The sequence below is a fragment of the Mytilus trossulus genome, chromosome 3, assembly GCF_036588685.1.
Source record: "Mytilus trossulus isolate FHL-02 chromosome 3, PNRI_Mtr1.1.1.hap1, whole genome shotgun sequence".
Classification (NCBI taxonomy): Eukaryota; Metazoa; Mollusca; class Bivalvia; order Mytilida; family Mytilidae; genus Mytilus; species Mytilus trossulus.
Window position 1 is genome coordinate 61,939,126 of NC_086375.1, and position 12,823 is coordinate 61,951,948.

The 12,823-nt window shown below is 31.2% G+C and overlaps 1 protein-coding gene across 1 annotated transcript in view; it reads left to right on the forward strand.

The window, feature by feature from the left end:
• The window catches only part of LOC134710933 (uncharacterized), a 72,933-nt gene extending 60,878 nt beyond the window's left edge, over positions 1–12,055 (forward strand). The window contains exons 40-50 of the mRNA XM_063571352.1: positions 1,219–1,323; positions 2,058–2,159; positions 2,641–2,745; positions 2,987–3,103; positions 4,498–4,608; positions 5,603–5,850; positions 7,256–7,560; positions 8,321–8,592; positions 9,485–9,711; positions 10,209–10,401; positions 11,596–12,055. Of these exons, the coding sequence (XP_063427422.1) occupies positions 1,219–1,323; positions 2,058–2,159; positions 2,641–2,745; positions 2,987–3,103; positions 4,498–4,608; positions 5,603–5,850; positions 7,256–7,560; positions 8,321–8,592; positions 9,485–9,711; positions 10,209–10,401; positions 11,596–11,975 (2,165 nt within the window). The 3' untranslated portion in view covers positions 11,976–12,055. The remainder of the gene's footprint in view (positions 1–1,218; positions 1,324–2,057; positions 2,160–2,640; positions 2,746–2,986; positions 3,104–4,497; positions 4,609–5,602; positions 5,851–7,255; positions 7,561–8,320; positions 8,593–9,484; positions 9,712–10,208; positions 10,402–11,595) is intronic.
• The last annotated feature ends 768 nt before the right edge of the window (positions 12,056–12,823 follow it).

Below are 12,823 nucleotides of genomic sequence, written 5' to 3' on the forward strand. Positions count from 1 at the left end.
AGAAAGAGTGCAAAATTGCAAAATAGAGACATAAGTGTGAATGCAATATGCAGTAAGGCAAAAATAGCAATACCATTTTAAATAACACAAAATAAATGTAATTTGTTTTGGTGAACTTTTAGTCTTAGAAAACAAGTTGTTCAAAATAAGCTCTTAATCATGGCAAGTATTTGTTGTTGTTGTTTGGTGGGTGTTTTGTTTTGGGGGGAGAGGGGGTATTTGTACAGTCTCTTTATCTTTTGTGCAAATGTCAATATTTATCTACGATGAGCGATTTTAAATGTTTCATAATGTTTCGTCTCGTCACCTCCCCTATAGACCTCAAACCTCTCAAACCATTAATAGTTGATGTATTATTTCCCTCGGTCGGTGTGTTTTTCTTTATCGATTATTCAACAATGGCATTCTACTGTTACTTTATTTGCCTTGTAATGTTTCAGTAAAGTGGGTTTGTTTAAGAATTATAAAAAGACATTGAATGTATATAGACATTTTTGTGTTAATAGTGCAAATGACCATTATTGGTGAACTTTGAGAAACGACTGTTTTAATATCTGGCATTATTATGCCCCACCTACGATAGTAGAGGGGCATTATGTTTTTTGGTCTGTGCGTCCGTTCGTCCGTCCGTCAGTTCGTTCGTCCGTATATCCCGCTTCAGGTTAAAGTTTTTGGTCAAGGTAGTTTTTGATGAAGTTGAAGTTCAATAAAATTGAAACTTAGTATACATGTGCCCAATGATATGATATTTTTAATTGTAATGCCAAATTAGAGTTTAGACCCCAAATTTATGGTTCACTGAACATAGAAAATGATAGTGCAAATTTCAGGTTAAAGTTTTTTGTCAAGGTAGCTTTTGATGAAGTAGAAGTCCAATCAACTTGAAACTTAGTATACATGTTCCCTTTGATAAGATAATTCTAATTTTAATGCCAAATTAGAGAATTTATTCCAATTTCACGGTCCATTAACATAGAAAATGATAGTGTGGGTGGGGCATCCGTGTTCTGTGGACACATTCTTGTTTTCTATACTAAAAATAACAACTATTTTTCTCATATGCAGTTTGATTAATATGTGCAGACTTGTTAAATCAAATATAAACGAAGGTAGGTTACTCGTTCATTGACAGTCCAAAAGTCAGTCATAATTATACTTTTTATCATTATCTTGCTATTAAAGAAGCATCTAATTTGCTCTAATTGACTCTTTGTACAGGAGATTGTAGTCAATCTAGTGAGTGTCATACAGATGGTGTTTGTGATAATGGGAGATGTAAATGTAAAGAAAACTTTAAAGGAAATGGTTATAGTGATTGCAAACGTAAGTTCTACTAGGCCAAGATATAATAAAACATACCTTAACAGTTAACAAATAGATTGGAATTCCGCTTTCCTTTATTATTTATGTTGTCTAATCGTATTAAGACATGTTATCTGTTCATATCAGATGAAAGCATTAGTCAAGTTTTTAGTCCAATAGCCGAAGACTCGAGGTCCGAAGATACATCTGATATGAAATATTTCATGTCAAAATCTCTTATTATCGCAAAATTTCCCTTTTAAAAAATATCATTATATTAAACCAATTCTTCAAAACATGTCAATATAAACAGCACAATAGGTACAGAAAAATCCAAATAAAGACAATTAAGTACATCGAATTATATATAAGAAAAATGTAACCGATTACAACATGTATTACGTCGAACTAAATTTCATCATAACAAATAGACGAATATGGTCGTATGTTCACCTAAAAAACTACTTTTTGTGTACAGACTTAACTGTGCAGTTTGGAAGTTTTAAGGCAAGGCATCCACTAGATATATTTAAGTTAAATTAATTTTCATAATTTTGTATATCAGGAAAAAAAATTGTTTTTGGATTTTGATGAGCATTTTTTTCCTTGTGAAAATACGCCATATTTGTCTATTTGTTATGATGAACCTTAACAGTATTTGCTCTCATTAAATATATTAGTATGTAACACTAAATACCTTCGGTTGCGATATTCTTTTGTCGACATACACATTTTTTCACTTGCATTTTTTTCAGAAATCTGTTTTGACGATAAATGTGCCAGGTTCGCTTCATGTAAAAAGGGCAAGTGTCAGTGTAATAGGGGTTATGTAGGTAGAGGCGAAAGGAAATGTAAACGTAAGTACTCTTACAATGGATTTTTTAAAAGTTTTTAAAACTCTAAAACAATAATGATGTCATGCCCTTTAGAAATTAGTGAAAAGTTTTATGATAAAATAGAAACGTTTTAGCCAATGGTATCATGTTTAATGCCGTTGAAATTGTATTTATTTAAATTTGTTTTTATTAAAGATTGTCTTGACCAAAAGTTAGATTTGCTTAATGTTGGACTACATAATATAATGACACCTTGTGAACGCATTTCCCCTTTACTATGTTTGCCGGAAAGCGAATATATGTAGTTCGACATTATTTGCAATCATTAAGGTCCTAGATGGCGGTACGATTCCAGGATGTATCATTTGCACCTAATATTGTTTTTCAATAGTAGCAACTGCGCCAAAATTTATCTTTAATATTTCAGTTTAGGGACTTTCTTTTTTTGTGATTTTAATTTTTACTAATACTAGTCCTTATCATTTTATTACAAAATTTTTAGTGAAATGTGGTAGAAGGAAATGTCATGCTGAAGCTAAATGCCAAAAGAAGAAGTGTGTTTGTAACAGTAAATTTCCTTATGGTAATGGAATCAACAGGTGTGCAGGTAATTATCACATTTCATAAAAAGGGATTAAAACAAACACTTTACCTGTTGGAACTTGTTACATATCATTTCTACGAATCTGAAACATTTTGCTAAATTAATTGTTTATTTCTCTTATCAATCTTAACCAGTTTAGATCTAATAGAGAAAACAATGCATGCAGTTAGTTTGCATTATTTCAAATCGACTTAAAGTTCTTACTCTTAGATACCTGTGTGCTATCTTCCTTGTTATATTTCAGAAACATGTAAAGGAAAGATATGTGTTAAAGATGGTATCTGTCCTAGAAATAAATGTGTTTGCAGGAGAGGACACTATGGAATTAGAGATAAGAAAGGAGATATTACTGAATGCAGAAGTATGAAATTCTATAATTAGTGTTAGGCAGTTGTTAACTAACTTATTGATCGTTGTCATGCATTATTGGGTGGTCAAGAAAGTAATTTGATATTCAAAAATATTTGAGTGTTTGACATTATTTTCATTATCACGTAACCGCTTAATCATTCAACTCCAAATATCTGAATATGCATTAAGATTAATATCACATGAAGATATTTACGAATCTTTAGTAACACGCTTATTATATTCTATATCAAACTTGCCACCTAAATAATTTGCTCTGTCTAGTTTGAACTAATGTCTTGAGTATATTAACTTCAATAACTTATTACATTTTCGACTGGTTTATCAGAAGTACATATTCCAATTCAAGCTAGCATAACAAAGTTTTTGACGTTGTCCAATGATAATTGATTCCCGCTTCCATGGATTTAATTTCATGCAATTGTTCAAGCTCAAATGATCTGTACAATCTATACTGTGTTCGATTGTTTTTGTTACACTTCAGTGTTCCAATTATTCCTTTATTTTTCTCTTATAGTTGTTGTGCTTCCCTCGGTCTTAGTTTGTAATGCAGATTTGTTTTCTCTAAATTCATTTATGATTTTTGAACAGCGGTAAACTACTGTTGCCTTTGTTTGTTTTTTCATATTTAAAGATTGTACAGAATCAGACCCAAGATGTTTTAGTATAACACATTATTGACTGTTGTACCCTATTTTTGACATTTTTACTCTTTGAGTATGTTTGTTTTGTTCATTCATCGTTGACAATGTAATGGAATATGATGCGACTGTCATAAAAGTGAGAGGTTTAGCTAGCTATAAAACCAGGTTCAATCCACCATTTTCTACATTAGAAAATGCATGTACCAAGTCAGGAATATGACAGTTGTTATCCATTCGTTTTATGTGTTTGGACTTTTGATTTTGCCTTTTGATTTTTGATTTTCCTTTTGAATTTTCCTCGGAGTTAAGTATTTTTGTGTTTTTACTTTTAGTAGAAAGATTATCTCTTACTTTCTTAAGTTTTAAATCCATAGTAATGGAATATGATATAAAGGAGATATCTGTCACCTTAAATTTAAAGCCAAGTATTTAGTTGTCTATACAAAATACTAATCCACGATATTGTTATACCATAGCAATTGAATTCATTGGTACATAGACAACTACAATTCAGGCAACAGTAGTATACCGTTGTTCGAAACCTATAAATTGATTGAGAGAAAACAAATCCAGGTTACAAAAAAAACAGGTAAACTCATCAACTATAAGAGGAAAGTAACGAAACAATAGAAACACTGAAGTGCAACAAAAAAAAACGACAATGCAACAAACAGATTCGAACGATAAGATAACAGCAATTCAAGAGTATTTATAACACACATCTGGTGTTGGTGTTTTACAGAGTTATGTAGGAGGAAGAGATGTGACCGTGATGCAACATGTAAAGGCAAGGGATGGAATAGAGATTGTGTATGTAATGCTGGCTTTATTGGAAATGGAAAGAAATGTGAAGGTTCGTATTTTCTTCATGGATCGGTATAACTTAATTAAATAGGCTTCTCAAGATTCTTCTACGATATTAGATAAATTAACATAAATTCTTCAACCGTAAATCGGTGCTTTTAAATTTATCATCATTCAAGTGTCATGTATTTAAACAATGGAACTGTGAATCATTTATACAGTTACTATTTAAGATTTACCACCAAAGATCAAATTTTCCCATTCTACAAATCCCTCAGATGTAATATTACACAACCATCCACAAGATTATCAACATGGAGCATGTTCATGATTGTGTCTCAGGTAAGATTTTTCCATTTGTAATGGTCGATCTGTAGACAAAAATATGTACATAAGAAAATTTTGCAACAGCATTAAAAATAAAGGAAGAACAAAGGACAGTATACAATTATCAGAGCTGTAAAGGATTTCAATCCAGAAAAGCAAAACAATGTATTGTGTACCTAGTCACGAATAGAACAGTTGTTTTCTATTCGTTATATGTTTGGGCTTTAGGTTTTGCACTTTTAATAGGGACTTTCCGTTTTGAATTGATCTAGGAGTTCGATATTTTTGCATTGTACTTTTTTCTTCATATTATTAAATAAGCGAAGTTTTGTAATCCAAAATGTACCAGTCGCAACATATATCAAATCATCATCATGGCTTTTAAAGGTCTGATTCTAAACTTACTTCAAAAGTATACGTGTATCAATCGACATGTTCAATTATTTTATTATTCAACAAATTAAATATTCTAACATGGTAGGTGGTGCCTTTATTCGAATTTCAAAAAATGCATAAAATGTGATTTTTCAATAGCATTTCGTCCCAATCAAAATGTAGGTGAGTATTACATTTGTCACAGGTATTTATGAAATAGTCTCTCTAGGAAAGTGTGTACACAACTAAGAAGTAAACTTAATGAACTCGTACTCTCCCTCATTGGTCTTATATTTTGGGGAAACCAATTGCAGGTTTATTTACCTTCTTCTTAATTTCAGAAAAATGCACCTGTGCAGCTTTTGGCGATCCAACCATTCTTAGATTTAGCAATTCTGCACTTCCGTTTGCTGGAGAGTGTAAATACACTTTGTCAAAACTACTGATGCCTAGGAACCGATGCATGTTTAATGTTGAAGTAAATTATGAGAAAGGGAATAAAAAATCTGATGGCGCATCCAGTGTGAGCTTTGTTACACTTAACATGTATGGAATATCTGTACAACTTGGACCAAAATTGGAAGTCAGGGTACGTAAATTTTACATGTGAATAATTTTCGCTTGTTAATACAAAATGAATGTCACCTTTATGTTATTTCATAGATTTGACTGGTGTATTTATCCCAGGCACTTGTCATGTTGAAATGATAATTAAGACGCTATAATATGGAATTGTTTTGCATATTGGTATAACAAAGACTCCTTTGCTCTATATTAAACCAGAAATATTTATGTTTAGTCTGATAGTATATTACATGAAAATATTTAAATCAGGTTTTGTGAGGAAAATTAACGAATCTTGAATAGATGTATTTGTACCTGCATTCATAGAGAATTTGAATGTTTAATGGTAGCAACCACTACATAACAAAGTTCAATAGCAATCACTTCATTTATTCTACTACCTTACTGTAAAATACATTTTGCTCTTAAAGCTGTTGATTCCATTTATGTATCAAATCATATTTTACATCCAAGTACCTAAAACTAGTAGTAATAAGAAGCAGCAAATATTTACCTAAGTTCAAATCTCTTAAACTCATTCAAGATAAATACGAGATCATGAAACAGGCAAGCATCAATCATAATGTCACGAAAGTGGATTGGCAATAAACAATTTTACTATAAATGTATCATTTGGCTTTTGTTATGTTGATCCTTTAAAATCTAGGGTTCATCAACTTCGGTTTTTCTAGGCATTTTTGTGTGGTCTGTATTTCCATTAGATGCATTGAAATGTTGCATCATAAAATGTTAATGTCATGGCTTATAAAGTTAATATTACACATTAATGAGCAATGCTTATTAAAGAATTGTTTTGTTAGTCAGAAAAAACGTTTTAGGTTGTAATCAGTTGCCATTCATTCATGTAAACATCTGATGAAACAGTTATTATAAAAGACAGGTTGCTATTAAAAGTAATAAAATGAATGATCATGAAAATAAATTATGTATGAAGAAGATGCACTGTAACAAAAATTATTGGTGCTGGTGATAAAAAATTATTGCATTTAACTTGATCATTATTATTCACATAGGTGAAAACAAGTTTATATTTTATGTGACTTTACTATTGTAATGGCTAATTTCTAAAAAGAAAATTGATTGCTTATTAAGCGTTTTGGCTTTCCAAAATTCAAATAGGAAGTCTAAAATGTAATGAAAGATCCTTCTTGCGGAGCTTTCCTTCTAAAATTGATTCATTCTTATCGTTACATTTCTATGAATTATACTCGTCTAAGGAGATAAGGTAAAAAATAGTTTAAGGTGTTCACATCAGATGAATAAATACATACAGCGAAATGGAAAACCGTTGACTTAATTTATTTTGAAACCTATCAAGCTATCATAAGCACAGTAATGAATAGGATAAAAGTATAACATGACATTGAACATTTCATAATATGTATTCATGAATTATCTTTTTATTGCAGATAGACCGTGAATTAGTTTCTCTTCCATACCACACGAAAAAAAATACTTTATTTATTCGAACCATGGGCTTAAATGTTCTTGTTGAAACAAAATGCTCCGTTGAATTACAATGGAGTGAAGCAGGAATGGTTATCTTATCTTTACCAAAAAGATTTGGTAAACGAGTGGAAGGTCTTTGTGGACAATGTAATGGAAACAAAAATGAATGGTTACTTAAAGACAAGACCGACGTTTCCAAAGATAATTTGAAGTTTTCAAAGATTGGGGATAGTTTTGCTGTAGCATCAGCATCTGCAACAGGAAGGTAAATTTGATTGCGTTTTGTTTTTGTTTAGAAATTTGGTTTCATACACCTGATGATTTATGATGGCATTACTGTTACACATAGTAGAAAGTGTTGCTTATCTATCTGAAAGTTTGAATGATAACCACATTTACAAATGAGATGTGAGGTTAACGTCAATAAGATAGTATTATATGATTGCTGATGTTAATTATCATAGTAAACAAACTGTGCACTATCATGGCGGTACAATTGTAATTCAATCAAAAATACATTCATAACTCAACACTCAGTCTATAAAAAAGTTATGGTGACTTGAATTTAACTTTGTTTATAAAGCCATGAATCAGTTATTATTTCACCTCTCTGACATAATAATTCTACTGTAGTAACCGCTCCCTTAAAATGTAAATATCTTAATATATCGATTTTTCTTGTTCTAAGATATAAACATTTCACATTTAATTAGAGTTTAGATTTAGAAGTTAGCTAGTTGTATCCAAACCTTCCTGTTAACTTAATAAATCCAGTTTAAATACAATGCTCCTTCGGTTATATACCGAATTAAATGTCTTTATCCATTTTTATAGCACTTGATAGCTGTAACTATCAAATGTTTCCGTTTTCAGTATTCAATATATGTGTTTCAGCTAAGCTTAGTTTTACAATCATCTTTTATAGATTCATGTAAAAAAGAAGATACTGATTGTAATTAATGAAATCAATGCTAGGATATTCTCCACGTTTATAGGACAGATAGTTATCACCTTTTTAATTTCAGTTGCAAAACGAGTGAAACTCCAACATGTAAAGTGAAAGCCCGTGTATTGAAGAGGACATGTGGATTTTTCAAAAAGCGATCATTCAAGAAATGTAAAGCAGCAAACAAAGAACTTTTTGAAATCCTCATGGCAGCATGTCGTCGGGATTATTGTGCTAACTACAAAGATAAGCCAGTGATGAAGGAAGTTAGCTGTAGAAGTGAAAATGCATTATATACAATGTGTCATTTCTATGGATTTGGTGGAATAAGATGGAGAAGTGGAAAGTGCAGTGAGTATATCGAATAAACTATGTGCTTTATTTTGTTTAACTTTGCATGCGCTAGTATAAACAAGGTTTAACTAAGAACACATTGTCCTTGTCAATAGATTGGATGAAACCAAGGAATCATAATAAATTGCATTATACCGTTAGTATCGTTTTTGTCTGCAATGTCAAATTTTCATATTATTACAATCTTATTCAAATTTAATTGAAATCAGATTGCATAGACCTGGTGAAATTCAATTTAGCAAACCTGTTTTTGTGAACATTCGGTATTTAGTACTTCTTAGTTGTTTTTGCTATTTTTTAACTTTACTTTACATAATTCGTTATTATCATCTGTCTACATAATGTGTGGATTTACTTTTATCAGGAACGCTCAGTTTTGAAAGCCCATTATGCATAAAAACCGAAACAGATTAAGATTAATTGACTAAAACCCAAAATATAATGATGTTTTATTCGTAGGTACTAATTTTCGTGAATTAAGGAAAACGTTTTTGACATTCACATTAAGTTCTTGCAGAACGTAGAATTCAAAAGTAGTTGTTAATTGTTAGACAGTAAGTTCTGTAATTTATAGACTGCATGCGTCCTCGAAACTAGCATCTCTAATTGATTGATAGATACCTTATATTGATATGATTTTAAGAAGGCGGGTCTTTTAGATATGTCCAGACACAGTACCTGCAAAATGTGTACAGATCATTTGTCAGGTATAGCTGAATATGGACATATTAGAAAAGTTTATAACTAAACATATGTTTAAGACCTTCAGACCTGTGTACATTTCAAAGGTATGTTGTTTTAGACAGAACAAATGTATGCGATATTTTTACATCTAGTTTTTAGATATAATGTTATTCAAAGTTATCATATATGAAATATCTGAATTCAGGGAAGAAGAAATGTGACAGGAAAACGGAGAGATGGGCTGTGAGAGCAAGTGCCTGTCAAAATAACTGTGTACAAAGAAGTATAGCCAGGAGATGTTTCCGTCCTAGGATTGAAGACTGTGTTTGCAGAAATGGACATATCCGTAGTGGCAATAAATGCGTTAAGCTTTTGAGAAAGAAAAAGAGGTTTTCAAATTGTGGATGTAATAGGAATGGACTATATATCAAGGTATGATTTGTCTTTAAGATTGAAAATGGGTAATTGTTGATAGGACACATTGTGTCCATTTTTTTACAAAATCAATGAGTATCATATATCGTTAGAATTCATCAGAATGTAAGAACGTAGCTGTTCTCACTTTCATTTTTTTTTGTTTTATTCACGTGTCGTTGTCAATATAATAGAATTTGATGCAACTGACATACAATTCAGAGGTATAGCTTGCTATACAATCAGGTTTATTATCCACCATTTCCCTGTACCAAGCCGGGAATATGACAGTTGTTATCAATTCGTTTGATGTTTTTGAGTTTTTGATTTTGCTATTTTATTAGGGAATTTCTGTTTTGAATTTTCCTGAGAGTTAAAAACAATGAGTATCATATACTGTTAAGATTTATAACAAACGTATATAATAGAACAATATCCTTATTTTCATGCCAGTTTCAAAGTACATGTAAAACTTAATTGAATCTGATGTATTTTGTGGTGTTTTTTTTAATCAGAGTGGTGGAATTTTGCGATCAAAGGATTGTAAAACCGAATTCACATGTAAACCAGGCAACAAGAAAGGAACACTTAAAAAAACCAAGAAGAATGTTAAGTGTCACAGAGATGGGTATTGTGGTATACATGCTGGAGAAAGATCATGTGTTTGTCTGCCTAGTTTCTTAGGAAATGGAATAGATTCTTGCACTCGTAAGTAAAGATACGTTTGAACTCTATTCTTATGATCGTTGTACTTGTTGGTAAAAATATTTCATGCTGATTGTCAATTTGAAAGATGAATTGTTCCATGAAATAAAATCAATATATGTTGCTTAATGATATTAAGAGTACAAAAAAGAACGACTTTCCATTTCACAAGGTATTTACCGTGATTTGGTTAATAACTGATGTGTCTCAACTCTAAGGTGACATAAATTTCTTTCCAAGATTGCAAGCATATATTCATCAATGTACTTATAATTTAGTTTTTGGTTTGTCTATGTTCCTTTTTTTGTCACTTACTTATGGATTTGATTTGTAAACTCTGTCATAGATCCAAATCATATATTGTCAATACAGGTATACTTTATTTAATTACTGGACTGGCCATTTTTACTTACCTAGATGTGTAAACTCAGAGATACCATGCATATTTTCAATCATGTACATGTGTTTTATAACAGGGTTAAATTTGTCACTGCCTCTATCATATCCTCCCAAATGTGACTTGTAAACTATGTGATAGATATCCAGCATATTCATTAATGTATTCATGATTTTAACTACTGTAAGACTATATATGTTCCTATTGTTGTCCCTGTTTATTATTGCACACGATTTGGACACTGTTTCACGGATCCCAAGCATATAACCGTTAGTGTATATGTATTGTAATTACTGGTTTGACTATATTTCTGGCTTTGACGCAGACCTCTGGCTTAAATTGTAAATACGGTCATAAATCGCAAGAAAGTATCCATCAAGATACATATGTTTTATGTACTTGTTTGACTTAAATCCTGGCGTGTTGTTATTTAACCATTGTAAATGTATATGCTTGCAGTAGGAGGAACATACCGGTATAGAACTATATTCCACATGATATTATTTTCATCGTCTAATATTCTGATTAAGACAAGTTTGCTTGCTATGTAATTCCATATGACTGTCAAGGATTCAAAAATGGCTACTATTAGACAGATGAATATTTGACATTGCAGCTAAATGGACAATAGAGTAAGAGGGTTTTCTATTTCTGACGAACTATGGATTAAACTAATTTATCTACTATTAAAATATAACAGGTGTACCATGTACTAATAGTTGACCATATATCGTGATGTGTCATTTGTTGTTTTTTCTTCCCTAACTTTTAATGTGTTTCTCTTTGTTTTATAATTGTAGCTGCAAGTAACTGTGACTTCAAGGAGGACACAGAAGATTGTGTTAATACAATCCGAATGAAAGGGGAATGTTTCTACAGATCTATACACAACAACGAGTGTAAATATCATGTAACGATGGGTAAAAACAACTTCAATGAGGACATCACTTTTGCGTCTTTTAAAACTGAAAAGGGACTATTGAAGAGGCAGTTGAAACCAGGTCAAAAGTTCAATAACTGTGCAAAGGTGTCATTGAATAAAGATGGATATGTCACTATTGTAGAGAAGATATGCGAGTGCCCTAAAGATCATCCATTGAATATTAAGAAGTCGAGTAGTAAGAAGTCGAGTAGTAAGAATTCGAAAATTGAGAAATTACGTAGTAAGAGGCGTAGTTAATTGTACTTTTATTTGATTTAAATTTCTGATTATAGAATAAAATGTACTATGTCTAATTAAACTCATCATAGATACCAGGACTAAATTTAGTATATACGCCAGACGCGCGTTTCGTTTGCTAAAGCATCCAATTCAACCAAAGTAAGGCTTGCTCTCCTTAGTTAGTTATAAAATATTGATAGTCGGACCTTTTACTTATAATGTTTCATAAAAAAAAACTCATTTTAACTTATGAAAGCATTAATACTTTGTCTTTTCTATTCTTTTTAATTTTCTTTCCTTAATATTGCTCTGCCTAGTTTTTCGGCAATTGATATTCTCTGTGTTAAACTCGTTCGTTGTCTTAGCTTTTCGTTTTAAATTAAGTAATATGTGATTACTATAGCAAACTTTATCCGAAATCCATTTATCAGAAATCTGTCAGCCCTAAATAACTACTCAAATATAAGAATTTGTTGTACACAATTGTATTAGAATAATATTCATAAAGAAAATAAGTATGATAATTTCCCTTCCACATTTTCGTTCAAAATACTTATGAATATAGGTTTAATATAAAAATGAGAAGACGTGGCATGATTGCCAATCAGACAACTATCCACCAAAATTCAAAAAAAATCTATGTAAGCAATCAAAGGCGACCGTATGGCCTTAGACAATGAGGAAACCAATATTGTATAGTCGGTTATAAAAGGCCAAGAAATGAAATAGATGAATAAAAGCAACAGTAGTATACCGCTGTTCGAAATTAAAATAACGATTGAGAGAAAACAAATCCGGGTCACAACCTAAAACTGAGGGAAACACATTAATTATGAGAGACAACGACCGTCAGAAACACTAACGAA